Source organism: Lepisma saccharinum, chromosome 1 (genome assembly GCF_977018435.1).
Source record: "Lepisma saccharinum chromosome 1, izLepSacc3.1, whole genome shotgun sequence".
In the NCBI taxonomy this organism is placed as follows: Eukaryota; Metazoa; Arthropoda; class Insecta; order Zygentoma; family Lepismatidae; genus Lepisma; species Lepisma saccharinum.
The window spans coordinates 143,345,129-143,367,082 of NC_139229.1; the positions used below are offsets into that span (position 1 = coordinate 143,345,129).

The 21,954-nt window shown below is 39.4% G+C and overlaps 1 protein-coding gene across 1 annotated transcript in view; it reads left to right on the forward strand.

Annotated features, from left to right (window-relative positions):
* Positions 1–1,156: 1,156 nt before the first annotated feature.
* Positions 1,157–21,954, forward strand: part of LOC145986347 (uncharacterized) — a 32,192-nt gene continuing 11,394 nt past the window's right edge. Inside the window, exons 1-2 of the mRNA XM_083120225.1 lie at positions 1,157–1,290; positions 3,385–4,531. Of these exons, the coding sequence (XP_082976351.1) occupies positions 1,157–1,290; positions 3,385–4,531 (1,281 nt within the window). The remainder of the gene's footprint in view (positions 1,291–3,384; positions 4,532–21,954) is intronic.

Consider the following 21,954-nt stretch of genomic DNA (forward strand, 5'->3'; position numbering starts at 1 on the left):
GGGTAAAACAGAACAAACGCGATGGTGGATAATTTGCTTAGTAATTAATACTTATGCATCGAAATCAGCATGGAAAAGCTCCTCTATACTCTCATTGAAAGAACTGAAAGATACTGAAAGCAGTGTGTCCTAGGTTTACTTCAGTCAGCAAGAGGACATTATCACATGACAAAATTTGAAAAATAAGGGTAAAAGATATTCAATTAATAAAATGTCAAACTCTACAAAAAATCTTCAGAAAACTACTATAAATGTTCAAAATTACCTAGAATTGACAAAAGTTACTTATCATTACTTAAGCATTAAAAATTCAAAGCAAATTTGCCTGAACAAATTGGCTTTACTGAACAAAGTTTTTACGCACATTGTTCTTGCATTGGAGCAATCTTTGCATCATTTTTTTAAAATTCAAAATCAAATTACTTGTTCTATTATTATAGTAAAAAGAGCAAAAGTGTGCCCATTCATCATATCACTCATCCCCAACTTCGCAATTAGACAAAATTGGCAGAAAAGCGAAGTAAAATATACTAAATCAACTCAAATGCATATCCCAATCATTGACTTTCAATTTTTCCCAAAATCTCAAAATCCATAAGCACAACTTTCTCCCTATAACCTGTAGAGTTTATCTAGAAGTTAGGCGAGCTTATACCGCAAATTAGTCTTGTTCTGTCACTTATCACCACGCCCCCCTCTATAGTTGCCTCCAGCTCGTTGTCCTGTAAATTCTCCACACGCATTGTAGTCTAGCTTTCCCCATGTTCAAGAATTTCGACGTATTTTATATTGGGGAAGGTCCACTATGTGTAGGGTATTCTATAGTATTTTAATCAGGCGTAAAAAGTGCTGGGATTCCAATTTGTGACTAATCTCCATACATTAAGCATATTGTTATATAATGACAGTTAGTGGTCTCCATATATTTACGTATATGGGTATATTGTACGAATACACAAACTCGCACATAGATTTTACTTTGATATTAATTCTTTCAGTATGAATAAAACTATTTTCTTTATAGGGAGATCATAGTGGTAACCTAGAGAAACATATCAAGCGGAGGCATCAAGATAAGCTGTCATTTCTGCAGAAGAAGAAAATGAGAAATGCTATCTCTAGTAATCCGAAAGCCAATATTCTCCTAAATGTAAAGATGACCGCAGACATCCTCAGGCAGTCTTGCATCCGACTCATCTCGGAGCACGGACGTCCTTTTTCACTGATGAATGACCAAGCATTTCAAGATATAGTGAATCCTCTTTTGGAAGCGATGCCAGCTTCTGACAGGTGCGTATTTTCATCAATGTCGTCAGATTGTCCTTTACATGTATTCCTTAGTATGTTCACATTGTATACGAATGAAATTATTTTCATTGTTAGTAACGGACAGTCTTAATCAGTGTTCGGAAAGTTACTCGAGTCAGTTGCTTGGTTCAAAAAGTAGGTTCGGTGCAGCTACTCAATTTAAAGAATAACTTACTTTTGCAGTTACTTTCTGTTGGATATTTTATTGCGAAAAATTGAACACACCCAATGATCATTAATTACAAGAAAATAAATATTTAAGAAATTTTATTTTGGATTTTATGTCTGTGGTATGTCATCGCATTGTAATATTATGACAACAATCAAGATTAAACCAAACACTGAAGTTTTAATGAGCAACTAGAAATGACGAATTGCAACAAAGCGTGGATGTCCTAAATTCAAAATGGAACGAAGCCCAGCTTTCTTGCCTTAGTAGGAGATTCCGAAAAAAAAAAGGAAACAAAAGCGTCCAGAAAAGAAATAGTTGGAAGCTAAACTACCCCTCTAAGAGAAAGGCCCTTAAATCAATTTGACGTATACAAACAAGACTAATTATTCAAATGCCAACAACTCTAAGCTGATTTTTCAAAGGATGACGCTTGGTCCGCGCATAGTCCATCGCAGCTATTTCTGGCTTTCAAGACAGAACCCACTCCTTAACTAGCTCAACTACTGTCCTCGCGTAGCTGGGCAGGACTGAAATTTTGGAGGGCTCCCACCAGGAATTTAACCCTGGACCGCTAGCGCCAAATGTTAAATCACTAATAATTTGGCTACGCGGGAGCCCATAGTTGAAACAGTGTTGCCAAATTTAACTTTTTCCCCCAACGCTACAAATTTTAAAGTTAAAAATTTGTCTTAAAGAATAGTAAAAGTAACGTCATAAAGTTACATCTATTGCAAAAATGAAACTCTGCTACGGTTACAGCTACCTTCTTTAGTTAGAATTCCTTAGAAATTCATTTCAGGTTACTTCAAATACATTGATTTTATTGATCCAGCCTCATGTAATGAAGGTAGAGAGTTCTGTATATCCTTACAATGTTTAGAAGGAATACAATTACGTTAAGTTAGTTTTTCAAATAACTGTAAAACTAGTTACTCACTGACATAATCATGAGTAATTTCAACTGCAACAGTTACTCTTTGAATAAGTAAACTAAGTATAACTGTCTGGAAAAGTAATTTTCTGAAGACTGATATGTATGAGACACATTTTTTCATCAAATGATATTTAACACACTTTTGTACACTCAAACAAAACTAATTAATATAAAGTTTTCAAATATTATGTCAAATTTTCCTCAATTTTACCAAGTTGTTACATATACAGTGCGTTCGTTTTAAACTCTTATAACACAGGTTAGGTCGGAATATGTAATATAAATACTGTATAATTGTCTGCATGCTAGACGTTACGGGACGAAAATGCCGGCATCTGTCCCATATCACGTGCTAACTCTGCGCAGAGACAAAACAAACTCACTGTACTCCATATGCCTAGAGACAGGTTATGCTAACATTCTGTAGCTTTCCAGTGCTGGATGGAACTGAGCATGCAGTACAACTTATTTAGATATCCCCTATATACTATTGTTAATATATTTTAGAAAATAAAAAAAATATAGGTGTCACATATATCCTTTTCACAGCCTTAGGTATATCTGAATGAAGCAAAAAGACCTATTGCCAAAGCCCAGTGCTGTGACCAGGGAGGGTGGTGTTATAACTTCCTCATTAGTTCAAACTTTACTAAAGAGCGTTGATTGCATCAAATAACACTGTTTATTGCATGCAAGCTGCGTTAGTTTCTAGACACACTGATAGAGGTTAACCTATTATGGTTTTAAATAACAATCTTTTTCACTTTCACCAAAAAAGTGTTCTGCTTTCTCATATTTGTAGCATTTGCCTAGTTGATGAAAGCTTGATAATATAATTAATTCATACTATTTGAAAAATATTTTTAAGAATTTTAATTCTATTTTGGGTTTGAAACAAATGTCTTGAAAATTTCAAAAATCAAGAAACAACTTATCAATTAAGGATTAAAGCAAATTTTATTCTCTGCAGGTTTATCGTGAACAAGGAAGGTGTACGGAACATGCTATTCAGTCAGGCCCAGCAGATCAGAGAAACAATACGCGGCGAAATGGAGGGAAAATTGATACATCTAAAAGTTGATTCTACTTCGAAAAATGGACGATCATTCTTTGGTGTCAACGTCCAGTTTGTTGTAAATGGGGCTCTCCAATTGCGTACTTTGTCAGTTCAAGAGTTATTTGTGTCTCAAACAGGTAGCAATTTGCGTTACGAATTGTTGAACATTCTGGATAAGTATAATGTGCCCGTGGAGAATATATATAGTTTAACTACAGACACTGGAGCAAACATGATTAAAGCCGGGAAACTTATTGGGGAAGATCAAGAAACAAAGATGTCTAATATTTCTCAAGACACTTACGAAGATGAAGATATTGAAATGGAATTGACGAGTAAAGATTATCGTCTCCAATCCGTTCGTTGCGCGTCGCATACTCTTCATTTAGTCGTGAATGATGCTCTCAATTCCATTCCTGAAGTTAAGGATATTATTGTGACATGTCAAGCAGCATGCCGTGTCTTACGATCGCCTACAGCACGGCGTCAATTGAATGCAGAATCACTGCCGGTACCATCCCTTGATGTCCCGACAAGATGGAACAGCACAAATGATATGCTCCAGTCACTTTTTACACTTAAAAAGTTCATAGGGGATTACTATCAAGAGCAAGTTAAAATAAAGCAAGAAGACTGGATATACATTGAGGCTATTTTGACGTCACTGGAACCAGCCAAAGTAGCCACAAAGAGGCTGCAAGAAGAACAGCTTCTACTTGGCGACTTCTACGGGATATGGCTGGAGTGTCGCCTTAAAACATCAACAATCAACACAGACCTTGCACGCCACATAGTAGAGGGCATGGACAAACGAGAAAAACAAGCATTATATGTCAATAACGAAGAGAGACTTCCATCATTATTTGAGTATCCAGGATTTCTTGCTTCTATTTACATGGATCCCAGGTACTTTTCTGTTTTAAGTGAAGAAAACATCCATGTGGCGAAGGTGTATCTCCAGAAGTTGTGGTTAAGACTTGAACACATGAAATCCTTATCAGTGTGTGGAGAGGTAAAGAAACAAGAAGATTCCAGCACTGAAGATGATGACAGTGACCATGTCACAAACTACTTAAAGAAACAAGATTTATTGCGGCGGAATACCATATCTGCACCAAAGTTTAATATTGCATCATTATTGGACACTTACTTTGTTTCAACTCGAAGACTGAAAAGGACTGAAAATGTTCTAAATTTCTGGGAAATTAGAAAATCAAGTTGTCCCGAATTGTACATTTTGGCTTGTATTGTTCTCTCTACTCCTGCAACACAAGTTAGTGTCGAGAGACTCTTTTTATCTCTGAAATTCATACTAAACCCACTCAGGTGTAATATGGCAACCGAAATTATTGATGACATACTTGTTATTAGAAATAATTATATTTTCATGAAAAAAAATCTAACTAAATCTTCATTAAAAAGCAATCTCAGAAATAGCAGCACAGAATTGACTACAAACATTGTAGCAAACTTTGTGGAATCCAATGATACACCACAGAAAGATCTTGTACAACATGTTGAAAATGTGGGGAATATTACTGTCTAGATTAATAATGTATATAATTACTTGATTTTTTTTGTGATCTTATAGTTCATTATACATAAGTAGCTGTAACCAAAGAAAATCTTTTCAGAGGTTCCATAAGAAGTAATTTAATTAAAAGAACAATTTTGCTCGTACTTGTTTAATGTTTCCTAGTAATTAATACATTTAGTTTTGAGTAGCTGTCTTACCTGTTCACAAAATTGCACAGATATACTGATGTTATACAAGAGTATGAAATATATTTTTATTCATGTCAAATTTGTGGAATTCTGTTTAGTTTTAAATTGACACCTGAAGGAAATGACAGTGTATTTGCTTTGTTTTGAAAGATACAAAATTTCTCTAGTTTTTTAAGTAATAAGGTCTTTTTTTTCCTTGTTTTAGAATTTACCTTGGAATGATTAAGAGAATAATAAAGATATTCAACAAAATTTTAAAAACTGTTTCAATATATACTTTTCAGAACCTCCGTTCTATTCTTATGCTTATACAGTACGAATGCATACTTTAAATATATGTATATTTACATTTTTTTAAAAAAAATTGAGCTTCGATGTTGTAGGGAGTTGAATATATGGCAAATATTGTTATTCCTTGGTTGGTGAACAAATCCTAATTTTTTTTTATTGTATTAATTCCCATGATATCTATTTCTTTGTGAGAGATTAGTGTAAATTTTTAGATTTTTTATGATAAATTTGACAGCCATTTTAGAATGTACCTCAAAATGTAACATTTAGAGCAAATTACTCAGGAACACCACTCAATAACAGACGTTACTGTTAGCCTCCTAATATGTAACCTAAAATCAATTCTTGTTTTTCAAACACGCTACTTCCTAAGGTTAAGTTTAGTTCTCTTGTTATAAAATTCTCTTAATAAAATATCAAAAAATGGCAACATCATTGTCATTATCTTGTCTAAGTAATTATTGCATGGCATCTGATAAATTATCAAAAGACGCACGCAAATGCAAATTAATGTACATTAATTACCTTGATGGACGCACGTGTCTGCCTGTGTGTGTATCCAAATCAGCATGTTACTTTCTAATGTTCTGGACAATGAGTTTTTGAAGAATGGAAACCGAATAGTCAATCACTCTACTACCAAATCATCCCGTGTAACAGCATGGAATGTAAATGGAGATGACAAATAGCATCCACATATCTTTTGAACTTGACTCATTTTGTTAGAATCAGTCGTTCCACATGTCTTATCGATACCTCAAAAATACTGAACCCACAATTGTAATATTAAAATGGGCTCCAATAACTATCAAAGTTTAATTTTTGCATGGCTGAGTTGGGGTCATGTAAATTCTTGTCCTCGCTAAAGTACAGTATGCGTACGTTGCACAAGACTATATAAAAACAAAGTAAATTTGTTACACACACATAAGTGCGCGCCCGCAATTGCATAGCTGAAAGTCTACTGAACACACACACACATCAACTTTCGAGCACTAACGATGACCATTGCCATAAGCACAATCTCTGGCGTGTGTCCAAACATGCACTTCTATGTTCACTATCTAGTAGTAGCAATTTATGGTAGAAATCAATGGTCACTAAAAGTGCATGTTACAACGTCTGCCCACACCTGGGAGTTAGGAATGGAAGACATCGCCATTATGTTATTAAGTGTCCTGTTCAAAATGTCCTTACTTTTATTTTTAAGAAATTTGCCAGAGAACGAAGCGCGATAGTTTTCAATTACATAGAAAATGATGCACCCCCTCAGAGGAGTAACCACAAATTCTTGTCTGCGGGGGGAGTACTTGGATAAACTATTAATAATAGTAGTAATAATGGCACTATTATTATACGTACACAATTTATATAGCCTATATTAATACATTACATAATGAATTCATTCGCCCCCACAACAAACAACAAAAAATATGCCTCTGAAATGTGTGCGCTTCTTCTCCCCCAAACAATTGTTCATACATTTAAGACTCAACTGTTTGTAATAGTCTGACGTACTTACTTCTTGTTACTTCTCCCTCTGGTAATTTACAATGCATTACAGAAAATAAATTGCTAGCGAAGCGATCAAGAAAACTTTTAGATCCAAATTTTTGCAAACTGAAAACAATATTGATTTAATATGGCGCAAAAAAATCATGGAGGCCCATGACATTCTCTTTTACATTTTTTTTTCTATTTACATCGTTCGGCGTCCAGGGCTGACTGCCGCCGTCCCCTATACATCGACCACAAGGAAAAAAACCTTGGGACGAAAAGTCCCCGCGCAGCTTTCCCTTCTTCCCTCCACCTCGGGCCATAAGGAAGCATGGTCCACTCTCCCCCTCCCCTACAAGCGGGAGTATGGTGTACAGGAGTCGTGGGTCTGCGCAGGTTGTTTTGCTCATGGTTCCACTATAGCTAAGGGTTTGAAATTGACAAGACTGTAAGAAAAGCAGATATTGCGAGCGAAACGAGCTAGACAATTTTATATAACTTTATTTACATTTGTATAAAGATATAAATCGAAAGGGGGCAATTGCCCTTCTGTGCCTCCTTGCAGATGCTCTTGACCGTCTGGAAGAAATAATGCACGAAAGACGTGAAAACTAAATCCGTCTTTAGTATCGTTTTGTCCTGCAACTCTTAGATTCTGCAACCTTTCTTTCCATAGTTCAATGTTTGCAACCTTACCCCTTAGAATTGATTTCCGTCCAAGGTTGAGGCCCAATCTCCCCCCCCCCTGTGGTTGCGCCACTGCACCTTCTTTAGCCGTAGTTGTTTTGTGAACTTTCATTGGCTTAAAAATACTTCATTTTCTTCAAGAGCATAATATAGTTTAATAACCGGCGATAAAATTCCTCTCCCCTAAATTTCTGGATTAAAGTATAATAATATAGGGGCATGGAAATCTGAAAGGGGGGTGCGGATGGCCACCTCTCTCCTTTAGAAAACGAATGTCAGCTAAAAGTATATATTTCACACGTATAATTTGATTCCAGTCATAGTAATTTACATTAATTATTATAATGGGTATGCAGGAATGCGATAATTTCGAATTCAAGTGGTGTTTCTTGAGGGGGCAACACTATTATCGGGGCAATATGCCCCATGGAAAAATACCTCGCTTCTCCCTCCGTCGAAAATATCTGCAGACGTCCATGATTAGGGCGGGGCATTAACCCCCCCTTTGGACTTCGTGCGCACGCCTATGGCTACTCATTTCTACACTACATGGAAGGTTTATTCAATTTCGAGCCAAAAATGTAATTTTCAAATCAGGGTTTTTAAACGTCCACGAACCCATCAACTAATGGGTTCTATTGGGTTCCGCAACAATACCGGAACCTGTTCTATCACAGTGTAAATTCGGTCCAAGTTGCGTATTGTTTCATTTCAAATATGGAACTTAGACCGTCTTTAAATTGATCCGGAACGAAGGACCCTGTGCCGTATTTCAATTGATCCAGAAAAAAGGTTCCTGGAACTTATTTAAATACCTTAAACATAAAAAGGCTCTTTACGGTCCAGATCCATTTATGCTTGCTAATATTCCCTGCTGAACCTGAATTGAATTGATTTAAAATTCCTGATCCTTTAACAACCCTGGTGGAAATTCATTAATTTACAAACAACCATATTTTTAACGAAACATTAATCCCACACAATATACTGAGTTATTTTTCGCAATGTTCCAATGAATGGCAAGAGATTTGGGCTATTCCTTTTTCTTCCTTGATGTTTAATAGATTATATTTGTCACGCACCTATAACGTTACTAGCAAACATTTGTGAATTGTTCTTTCCTTGTAACGTTAACATCTACCATACTGAATTTATTTACGTTCCTTATGCAGATGGTATGTACCCAACTGCATTTTGTTCCGTTCCGCTACAGTGGTTTACATTTTGTTACATTCCTATGTAACGTTAATTAACCATATTGCCTTTCACTTCGTTCCGTTACGGAGGATTGCATTCATTACGTTCCTATGTACCGTTATTTACTACCATGTTGCATTTCGTTACGTTTTTTTGTAACGCTAGTATATACCACAATGCATTTCGTTACTACGTTCCTTGTATCCTTGTAACGGTAGTATATACCATATTGCATATTACGTTATGTTCCAATGTGCTCATTTCGTTCCGTTCCTTTATAACGTTAATATCTACCATAATACATTTTGTTACGTTCTCTGTAACGTCAGTCTGTAACATATTGCATTTCGTTACGTTCCATGGGTACCAGCAGCTGAACCATACTCTTCCTCCTACAAAATGGAACGTACCGTGTAACGCAAATTGGGTACGTTACGACTCCCTGCTTTCGAAGGGTTGACTCGTCAGGAAGTTTACGGCCACAATATTTTTCCAGAAAATCCCGGAACTTCGGTACTTGAATTTTATACCTAGGGATGTTTGCTGCAATCATTGCTTCGCACATTTCCTTGTAAAACACACTGAATGAAGAATCCTCTTGCATCTGGGTTAGTAAAACTTGCTTCTTTTCACTCCGTAGTTGTTTGTATTTCACATGAAGTGAAGTGCGAACATGTTGATCTAATTGAGACTTCATAGTGCACCCAACTTTTTTATCGCACACTCGACAAAAAATAACTTTACCATCCGTAGTAAATGCATCATTGACTGCTATCCAAGATCGCAACTTTTGAGATAACGAGGAGGTAGGCGGAGCCATTCCAGCTTTCTACAGCTAAAACACTGTTTAAATACTGAGGCAAGCTCTTCTTAAAACTCCAATGGTTAAAATGAAAAGGCGACGAAATATATATACGAAATTCTACGGTTGAGTTAACAATACTTCATTCAAGATTTGTCGCCGCCGGCTGCAAAAATCAAAACGATCACAACAATGTACGGATGAAAGGTAAGTGCCTCTCAGCGTTGTACTTGCCACCTTCCATTGTTGGTTCTCTTCGTTCGCTGTGTGTTGCTTGCCGCTCCATGTTACAAACTGGAAACTGAAACACTGTCGAATCTTGATGTAATTGTTACGATGCGGCGAATCAACGAACTGCTATGTACGTACAACGAAGGCAAATCGCACTTTTAAGTTACTATATTTTTTTAGACCTGGAAATGGGGAGGGGAAGTGAGATGATACTTTTTTAACTAGTAAGCCAAAAGTTCATTGGATTTTCCTCTTAAGGACTGTTTTATGTAAAAAATATTTCATATCTTAGGAATATGTAACATTTAGTAAAATATGTAAAAATATGTAATATAAAACTTCACTGTGACATCTCTACTGACGTAATTCGTCAATATATTTTAATTCCACGCTTGTACATATAAAGGAAAAAATATGTAATTACATAGAAATCCGGGCTTTAGATCGGTGACTGTCGGTTGCCTTTGTTGTATATTTACAAACGATGCCGGCTTCCACAACAATAGCAAGTACCTCGTATACTGCCACTAGACGATAAGCTGCGCGGCTTTTTTTTTTTTCAAAGCATGGCAATTTTAACACAGAAAACAATATTCATCACATTAAGCAGCAAAAATGACAGCCTCCTATATGCAATTTCTACAAGAACACGTGCCGGAGCCAAGAGTTGAAATGCTCATGGAGCCACATAATTTATTTCATTTGAACAATTCCAAAATTATGAAATATGAATAATTTGTGAATTTCCCGAGCTTGGCTATGCAAGGTTTTTGATTTGAACTTTGACAGAACTGAGGGCATTATGGAATTTAACGTTCATTAACAAACACACACTTTCACATAAACACACGTAATACACGCACACAACGTCAAACCGGTCAAATACTTAGTATAAAATAAAAATATGGTGCTTCCAATGCAACAAAACTTCCCGTCACTTTAACTGTCTTTCTCCTTCCGTGACAGAAATAGTGCTTCATTATTACAGTTGGCAACACTAGTTACTAGCTAGCCAATGAACATGCTCTGCATAAAAGGAGCAACCACTTCGTCATGCTATATTGCCACATTACCGTCCCTGCCGAACGATGTTCAACGCGAGCTGGAGCGCTATTAAATTGTTTTCAATGATGTTTGCGCGAGTGTGTCCAGGAATGGAATGAGAATATGCCAACAATGGCGAAGGTTGGCGAGCAGCGTAGAATACGTGATGCTAAGAGAGAGGGAGACGAAACGAAAATTGGTATGTGCGCAACGGCAAAGATATGTGTGTTGCACTCTATGTGTGTGTGTGTGTGTGCATTTAATATGTACGTAATTTAAGACATATACATACGTGTTCATGTGCTCATGCGAACATTATCAGGCGACGCGCCTGCTTGCACCATAGAAATCACATAGCATTTCCAAATATTCTTATACATACATTTCCACAAGGGTGCAGGATGAAAGCAACGTAGTGCTGCGCGGTATAACGGCCGTAAAGCAAAACGCTTTCTGCTGTCAATTTCTTCTTTTATTCTCAATAATGGCCAGTGTATTGTTTTACACAAATAGCAAATAATATCGCGCGTTTATTGTCTTTTAAGAAAACAATGCAATGTAATGCAAGAACGCCAGTAGTTGGCCTGTAAATGGTACATAATTTATTTGTTTACACATGTATTTTTCTTGCACAACTGCCACCCTAAAAACCCAAAATTCCCTGTGAATGAGCCTTCGTAATGCCTCTAGTGCAAATTCATCGAAGTCTGCAAATCGTTGAGCTCGTTTCGGATGCTTCTTGCCCGGCGTTTCCAACAGGGATGTTCCATCCTTTTCTCGCGATTGTTTCGCTTCCTTCCGGATATTAAAAATGGTGGATCTCCCAATTCCCGTTAAGGCAGCTGTCTCCAAAACACATTCATTTACTGTTTTACCTCGTGCAAATAGGTACGAACACAGTCAACCTCCCTCCGCGAATTCATTGGGCGAGGCACACACCCTTCAACGTGCGCCAAGAACACGTTCGTGTTGTCTTACTCCAGACATTCCGGAAAAGGAAGATAGTCTGCACTTTGTACTTTTCGGACACAGCCAGTGCCGGATCTACAATCCGCAAAACCCCGCATTGCGGGGGGGGGGGGCGGAGACAAGTAACCTTTTAGGAGGCCCTCAGCCATAGATATAGCAGAGGGTTCATATTTGCGTACGTAAAAAATAAACATAGTTACTCAGGGGTTACAGAAACGAATACAATATACAGGGTGATTGGAAATTCGACCTATTCCTGGAAAGGGGTAATACTAGAGCACATTTCCAACAAATTTGACCCTAAGCACCGGGGTTCGGAAATCAATGGGTTTCGAGTTATTGCAGTTTGTAGATTTTCGTGACATATTCTGACTTGCGACCAAAAAAACTAATAATTTTTAAAAAACTACTACACCCTGGGCAATTAATTGACACGTTGCTAACAGCTGACGAATGAGTGACTACTGGGGAAAAAATCGTGCCCAAAATTACCATACCCACAGAAAGAAACAGTTATTGGAGCACACGTCATGAAGAAATTCGGAAATTATCGTTTAAATCGAAGAGGATTGCTCAAAAAAATGGTAACACACTTAGCGTAAAAATTACCGAAAAAACTTCCTTGTTTCATAAGCTCTCCAAAAAAATACAAATGTTGTCAACTGACACACGGGTTGGGGGAAAAATCTGAATAGAAAGCGGAGAAGGCGCGTTGTAGACCTCTTTGTAAAGTGAAAAGAAGTTGTCAGTTCTGAGAAATAAAGGAACGAAAACGAGTTTACCTGACGTGAGCGTGTTTGGTACGACATATTGGCGCATTCGAGAAACGGGATCGGTTCAACGATGTCAAGGCGATGCTGGCAGACCCCGAGTTCATGATCCTGTCGAAGAGGAGGAAATCGTGCAGTGTTTTCGAGCAGACGGCACAAGAACGGTGGCGAGGCGACTTGGCTTGACTCAACGGAAAGTCTGGTTCACTGTGCATACAGCACGACTGTATCCATACCATTACACGCCAGTGCATCCTATTGAGGAGGGAGATCTTGTCAGAAGGATGGATTTTTGTCGATTTTTACTAAATACCGACACTGAAGACCCCATCATCTGACAAGAATTCTGTGGACGGACGAATCCAAATTCGACCGCGATGGTATTAGGAATTTTCATAATGCGCATTTTTGGACCCCTAAGGGTCATCCCAAGAAAATCTAAAGAAAAGGCTCACCAGAAAAAAATTCTCGCTAAATGTGTGGATGGGAATCATCCACAATCATGTGATCGGGCCATTCTTTCTGCCACACAACCTAAACGGCATACTCGTAACCTACGAAAACTTCCTAAGGGAAGAATTGACGTCGCTGATGGAGGATGATTTACCAACATGATGGCTGCCCAGCCCACTATTTCCGGAGTGTGCGACAGTGGCTGGACGACAATTATCCCATGCGATGGATTGGTCGAGGCGGCCCGACCCCCAGGCCGGCGAGGAGTCCGGATTTGACGCCATGCGACTTTTACATTTGGGGTCACATGAAAGAGTTAGTCTACAGTACACCAGTGGACTCCCAAGAAGAGTTAATAGAAAGAATTGTGGCAGCCACCCAATACATAAGAGACAGAGTGTCAATGCGAGTGACTGTGTCTGAAGTACGCCGCAGACTGCGCGCTTGCATACGTAACCGAGGGAGGCAATTTGAACAGGATTTGTAATTTTTGTAACAGTTAATCCTTTATGCCTCACAACCGACAACTTCTTTTCACTTTACAAAGAAGTCTGCAACGCGCCTTCTCCGCTTTTTTTTTCAGATTTTCCCCCCAACCGTTGTGCCAGTTGACAACATTTGTATCTTTTTGGAGAGCTTATGAAACGAGGAAGTTTTTTCCGTAATTTTTACGCTAAGTGTGTTACCATTTTTTTGAGTAATCCTCTTTGATTTAAACGATAATTTCCAAACTTCTTCATGACGTGTGCTCCAGTCACTGTTTCTTTGTGTGGGTATAATAATTTTGGGCACGATTTTTTTTTTCAGTAGTCACTCATTCGTCAGCTGTTAGCAACGTGTCAATTAAGTACCCGGGGTGAAGTAGTTTTTTTTTCAAAATTATTAGTTTTTTTGGTCGCAAGTCGAAATATGTCACGAAAATCTACAAACTGCAATAACTCGAAACCCATTGATTTCCGACCCCCGGTGCATAGGGTCAAATTTGTTGGAAATGTGCTCTAGTATTACCCCTTTCCAGGAATAGGTCGAATTACCAATCACCCTGTATACAGGTAAAGTGGAATTTAAAAGTTCCCTGTGCATATAGCACCGTACCATGAAGGCACATTTAGTGTATGTTTGGGTAGGGCCCCACATATTTTCGATATCGGACATCTTCGAGGTGATATGGTCAGCACTACGCTCCGGCCGCGTTTTTTTAGGCTGGTTGGGCCATGGAGCCTATTTATGCGGGGACAAAGGCGGAAAAATTCCGACCTTAAATCACCCACTCCGGGTCTCCCGCGTAGTAGTCAGGCTGTGTCCAAAAGGTACAAAGTACATACTTGAAGTATAGTCTTGACGGAAGTGACGTCACCTAGTGCAGTTCGAAAGCGCCAAGCAAACGAGTGTACAAGACCAGAGGACGCAGCACACGAGCGGTGCACACTTGCGATCTGTGCTTGCTTTTCATTTGTTAAAAAAAATGGACGTCTGAAGTCAATCAGCTGGTAGTTGTAGTTCTTCCATTGTGTGGAAATGTAAGTAAACAAGTTTTTAAAATACTATGTAATTTTATTTATTGGTTTTATTCATATATGAGTGGTTTCTTTCTTCTATAGTGAGAAGGTGTTTAAAAGTGAGAAAACAATTTCTTTTCCCGCGATCGTAAACCATGTTGCGGAATGTGTGAAAATTAATTTGAAAGAGCAAATTTCTTTCATATTTCTATAATTAATAACGTGCTGTGTTATATAAACTGCACGCCGAGTCATGTGTGTGTTGTTCACGGAAAACAAGAGTGGCATATACAGTCGATGTTTGATAATTTTAGTTTCGAAGCAACTTTTGTTGCATTCCTCACTTGTGTTGGCGCTGCAGTCGAAGTGCAGTTCGAAAGCTTTTCGCTTCCAGGCTTCAAGACCGCACTGCGAGTATGCTCTCGAAGTATGCTCGCTTCAAGTATGGTCTTGCAGCTTTCGGACACAGCCTCAGACTAAGGCCGTGTCCGGATTGGCATCCGCTCCGTCCAGTTCTCTCCCGTTGCTCTCGCGTACCGTCGAAGTCACGTCCAAGTCGTCCGAATCTGCATGTCCCCTTGTAGTATGGTTGTCACTTTTCCCGCCAGGTGTCAGCTCGAACTTCACCCACCGCGCTCTGGGGCGCAGGCGCATCGCACGGAAGCAGAAGGCAAACGCCAAACAAACATGACAATGATTTCCACCTATTTACTACTCATATTAAAAATGTAACACGCTATTTCATCATTTACAATTTTTCTGCATTCAGTATTATCGATAAAATGTTAAAGTATAACTGAGTTTTACATCCTCTAATCAGTAAATGTTGTCTGTACAAAGTGAAAGTTAGAATATGGCTGCCAAGCGCAGCGTCACAGCGAGTCCAAGCGTGCATCTGTCGCTCCTCTCTGCTCTCCCCTCCGACTCCACGTCTGCCGCGAATTCGGACAACGGAGGTTGGCTGAGTCCCCGGATGGAACGGTACTCTAGGTGACATCTGCTGCCGATTCGGACGCGGCCTAAAATCAAATCAGGCTAGAATTTCACGAGAAATGCAGCGGTGAAGGTTTCTTCAACCTATCTTTAATCAGGATAAATTATGACTGCATGATTGTAACAAATGTATCATTTTCCAGCTGTGAAAAAACATTGCCATATATATATATCACATCACCACGGGCGCCGAAACCTTGGGTGGGGCAGGGTGCCAGGGCCCCTCCAGTTCTCGTTTGATCCCCACCTATAAGGAGCCCAATGTAAAACTTTCAACATGTTACATAACTTTTGCACACAGAAACTTCGCACACAACAGGTCGGAAATTACGCAGGATTCTGCTCTGAAATGCGCAAAATCAATAATATGCAGGCGCCTCTGATGGAGTAGTGGTAACGTCGTCGCCTTGTAATCAAGGGGTCGCGAGTTCGATACCCGGTGGAGGCACATGGCACAGTGGTTCGGATCATACTTTAAACTGTAAGTCCAATCCCGATTAGCCTTTCTGTACTTAAAGTGGACTTAAAACAACAAGTCAATTGATCACTCAATTCAATAATGTGGGACTATCACTCAGTTTGAGAGTCTTTCTTGTGCTTGTGCGTTTACTATTTCAGTATTTCCTTTTTCAATCCGACAATGAATTAAGGAAAACTCATGGCATATTATGAATGAATATATGCGAGAATAGAGGGAAAATCATGGGAATACTGTAGTCTTCATGCTCTCCAATGAGCCAGTCCCATTGCAAAATAGTCTAACCTGTTTCTATCATGACCAGCCTAACTCCATTACTTTTCATAGGGGGGGGGGGGGGTTGAGGGACTTTTGAATCACCCTAGGCCCTTGTATGTGACTTCGTCAACATGAGATCAAGAATTACACACACGCACATTATATACATGTGTGTGTGTGAAGGTAGGTATGCAGATGGGGGGCCTTTGCTAATATTTTGCGGGGGGGGGGGTCAAGATTTGTAGATCCGGCACTGGACACAAGTAGTGTAAATTGGTTGTTTCTAAGTAACACTTGGTACGAGCCCTTTTTCTTTTATGGATTTAACCTCAGTGGTAGCATATTTTGACGATTTTTTTGTTGATTTTATAGCGTTTGACGACTTTTCAGTGCAATTTTCACCGCATCTAATTTTTTTCCCACTCACACTTGGTACGAATGCCACGATCTTACGTGATATAACTTAACCTATCTTACGATTTTTTTTTAACGATCTTCAGTGACCTATCATTTTTTTTTACGCACCGAACTAACTTACATTGGACTCCGTTTGTTTTAATATTTCAGTATTTTAAAGTTTTCTCATATTTTATATAACCTAAAAAATGTGTTGATCTTTTTTAGTATGTGGCAATTTTTTTTACGAATTTTAAAACTGCTCTGTGACCCTCTCGTTCTTCACGTCGTACGCGAAGGACTTCTCGGCGACCAGGATGACGCTGCACACGGTATCCTCGGGCAGCGCGTCGTGGAACTCGCAGACGATCTTGATGTTAGTTCGATCGTTGACTAGTAGACAGTTCAGCAACCGAAAATGGTGAATTTTATGCTACCTTAACGAAAAAGTGTGTAAGGCAATGCGAAAATGGTGAATCGGCGTAGCCTTTTACGAGCTAATTTAACCCCACACCCTACACCCCCAACCCCAATCCAATACCCCCACCTCTTACTTCTTACCCCTACCCCTTATGAAAGTGGTGAATCAGCGTAGCTTTTTACGACTTAATTTAACCCCACACCCCATACCCCACACCCCCTCACTACTGGTTAAACCTGCCGCAAAATTAGTTTGGTATTGAGAGCTGAAGGAACACGCGTCACGGTGTTGCCATATCATGCGGTACAGTACGCACTGCAGCCGTCTGACGCTGTGTCGAGGAAAACGTGTTATGAAAAGAAACAACAATGATGAAATGTGTTATTGTTTTTCGAGGAAAATGGAATAACAATGATGACAACAATGATGAATGTGTTATTGTTTTTTCTATTCATTTCCATCTCCCTTACAACATGAACGAATTAATGAAACGAGCATTGTTTACAGGTTACCTTTTCAATCCATTCTGTATATACACTTTCAATAATCATTTCTTTCCGAAGTCACCGTTAAAGTCTGCCCGTCTTTCAATTATACCGCAACTGAAGTGCACAAAGTCCAGTTGGTGGGGCGTCTGACTTTCACGCGTGAGACCCGCGGTGGTTTGTGGAAGTTTTTCAAATATTCCGAGCGGCTTCGGGGTCGACTCAGCCCAAGTGAGTACCTGGGGCAAACCTGTGGTAAAGGCGGTTGGTGAACCACATCACCGCATCACCTCCATAATATGGCCGAGGTCGAGAATGTGTGGAGCTCTACTCCACATCTCCATATGCCTCCATACTTTATTTTGGGTCCATTATTTTTTTTTATGAGAATCCCAGATATTTTATGACTGTCCTTAAAGATGTTTCCCCACCTTGAAAAAATGCCGAATCTTTCAACGAAACGCGCAGTTTCCCAACAGTGGGATGATCTTTCCTCCTATAATAAGAGTAAATATGGCGAGAATAGCATCTTGCTGAAAAGTATCTAAATTTGTCACGCGTTTACTGATATTCCTATTCTTTCCTAGGGTTTCCAATTGTGAAGCCTCGCATTTATTTATTTATTTATTTATTTCTACCACATTCTATTTTTCTTTCCCTATGGTAACAATAGTGTTCTTAGACACGCCGAAAGCAGCAGCAGTCCTGTCCAGAACTTTGTTTACAGAAATGATTCGACCGACCCCCCATTGTTTTTCTCTTGCTCAAATTATTTGCGCTCAGAACAAACCATCTCCCGCGTTTGTCCTTTGAGAAGAATTCCTTTTTCTTTTAGTGCATGGCCTCTTTGGTACATTGTCATCTCGAGTATTGCCTCCCGTGATTGACATTCTTCACACAAGCACACGACACACTCAAGCAGAACACAGAAAATTATGTGCAAAAAATAACACACTAAAACAACACGCTATATACAACAAAGAATACTCTAAATTCAATAAACACTAAACAAACGGACTGGTTAAAATATTACAGTAACGCAACGCAACAAACAAACAACACGTCCTCTCCCAACAACATGAAGTCTGATCGCAGGAAGAATCGCCCGATAAGCGGCAACACCGAGAAAAACGTTTTCTGTTGCTAGGTAACCAGGGCCTGGGTGAAGCACTGGGAAGATTTTGATTGGCTCGCATGCCAGCAACCCACCCTCCCGCAGTGACGTAGACCCGATTTCAACACGTGGTTCTCAAGTGTCAATACCAAACTAATTTTGCGGCAGGTATAACAGTATTGACTAATGCTCTTGTTTTAGGCACTTGCCTTAGGGGTGAGTTGTTGTAATGTTCTCTTCCCCTCTTCTCTTGTGAAAGGCTATGCTGTTGTTTTAGGCACTTGTCTTAGGGTGAGTTGTTGTACTTTATTGCCCGAAATATAGCTCGGTGACCCCCAAACAGATTTTTCCTAAGTTTTACCGTTTCCAAGATATCGGATCATACTTTAAACTGTAAGTCCAATCCCGATTAGCCTTTCTGTACTTAAAGTGGACTTAAAACAACAAGTCAATTGATCACTCAATTCAATAATGTGGGACTATCACTCAGTTTGAGAGTCTTTCTTGTGCTTGTGCGTTTACTATTTCAGTATTTCCTTTTTCAATCCGACAATGAATTAAGGAAAACTCATGGCATATTATGAATGAATATATGCGAGAATAGAGGGAAAAGCATGGGAATACTGTAGTCTTCATGCTCTCCAATGAGCCAGTCCCATTGCAAAATAGTCTAACCTGTTTCTATCATGACCAGCCTAACTCCATTACTTTTCATAGGGGGGGGGGGGTTGAGGGACTTTTGAATCACCCTAGGCCCTTGTATGTGACTTCGTCAACATGAGATCAAGAATTACACACACGCACATTATATACATGTGTGTGTGTGAAGGTAGGTATGCAGATGGGGGCCTTTGCTAATATTTTGCGGGGGGGGTCAAGATTTGTAGATCCGGCACTGGACACAAGTAGTGTAAATTGGTTGTTTCTAAGTAACACTTGGTACGAGCCCTTTTTCTTTTATGGATTTAACCTCAGTGGTAGCATATTTTGACGATTTTTTTGTTGATTTTATAGCGTTTGACGACTTTTCAGTGCAATTTTCACCGCATCTAATTTTTTTCCCACTCACACTTGGTACGAATGCCACGATCTTACGTGATATAACTTAACCTATCTTACGATTTTTTTTTAACGATCTTCAGTGACCTATCATTTTTTTTTACGCACCGAACTAACTTACATTGGACTCCGTTTGTTTTAATATTTCAGTATTTTAAAGTTTTCTCATATTTTATATAACCTAAAAAATGTGTTGATCTTTTTTAGTATGTGGCAATTTTTTTTACGAATTTTAAAACTGCTCTGTGACCCTCTCGTTCTTCACGTCGTACGCGAAGGACTTCTCGGCGACCAGGATGACGCTGCACACGGTATCCTCGGGCAGCGCGTCGTGGAACTCGCAGACGATCTTGATGTTAGTTCGATCGTTGACTAGTAGACAGTTCAGCAACCGAAAATGGTGAATTTTATGCTACCTTAACGAAAAAGTGTGTAAGGCAATGCGAAAATGGTGAATCGGCGTAGCCTTTTACGAGCTAATTTAACCCCACACCCTACACCCCCAACCCCAATCCAATACCCCCACCTCTTACTTCTTACCCCTACCCCTTATGAAAGTGGTGAATCAGCGTAGCTTTTTACGACTTAATTTAACCCCACACCCCATACCCCACACCCCCTCACTACTGGTTAAACCTGCCGCAAAATTAGTTTGGTATTGAGAGCTGAAGGAACACGCGTCACGGTGTTGCCATATCATGCGGTACAGTACGCACTGCAGCCGTCTGACGCTGTGTCGAGGAAAACGTGTTATGAAAAGAAACAACAATGATGAAATGTGTTATTGTTTTTCGAGGAAAATGGAATAACAATGATGACAACAATGATGAATGTGTTATTGTTTTTTCTATTCATTTCCATCTCCCTTACAACATGAACGAATTAATGAAACGAGCATTGTTTACAGGTTACCTTTTCAATCCATTCTGTATATACACTTTCAATAATCATTTCTTTCCGAAGTCACCGTTAAAGTCTGCCCGTCTTTCAATTATACCGCAACTGAAGTGCACAAAGTCCAGTTGGTGGGGCGTCTGACTTTCACGCGTGAGACCCGCGGTGGTTTGTGGAAGTTTTTCAAATATTCCGAGCGGCTTCGGGGTCGACTCAGCCCAAGTGAGTACCTGGGGCAAACCTGTGGTAAAGGCGGATGGTGAACCACATCACCGCATCACCTCCATAATATGGCCGAGGTCGAGAATGTGTGGAGCTCTACTCCACATCTCCATATGCCTCCATACTTTATTTTGGGTCCATTATTTTTTTTTATGAGAATCCCAGATATTTTATGACTGTCCTTAAAGATGTTTCCCCACCTTGAAAAAATGCCGAATCTTTCAACGAAACGCGCAGTTTCCCAACAGTGGGATGATCTTTCCTCCTATAATAAGAGTAAATATGGCGAGAATAGCATCTTGCTGAAAAGTATCTAAATTTGTCACGCGTTTACTGATATTCCTATTCTTTCCTAGGGTTTCCAATTGTGAAGCCTCGCATTTATTTATTTATTTATTTATTTCTACCACATTCTATTTTTCTTTCCCTATGGTAACAATAGTGTTCTTAGACACGCCGAAAGCAGCAGCAGTCCTGTCCAGAACTTTGTTTACAGAAATGATTCGACCGACCCCCCATTGTTTTTCTCTTGCTCAAATTATTTGCGCTCAGAACAAACCATCTCCCGCGTTTGTCCTTTGAGAAGAATTCCTTTTTCTTTTAGTGCATGGCCTCTTTGGTACATTGTCATCTCGAGTATTGCCTCCCGTGATTGACATTCTTCACACAAGCACACGACACACTCAAGCAGAACACAGAAAATTATGTGCAAAAAATAACACACTAAAACAACACGCTATATACAACAAAGAATACTCTAAATTCAATAAACACTAAACAAACGGACTGGTTAAAATATTACAGTAACGCAACGCAACAAACAAACAACACGTCCTCTCCCAACAACATGAAGTCTGATCGCAGGAAGAATCGCCCGATAAGCGGCAACACCGAGAAAAACGTTTTCTGTTGCTAGGTAACCAGGGCCTGGGTGAAGCACTGGGAAGATTTTGATTGGCTCGCATGCCAGCAACCCACCCTCCCGCAGTGACGTAGAC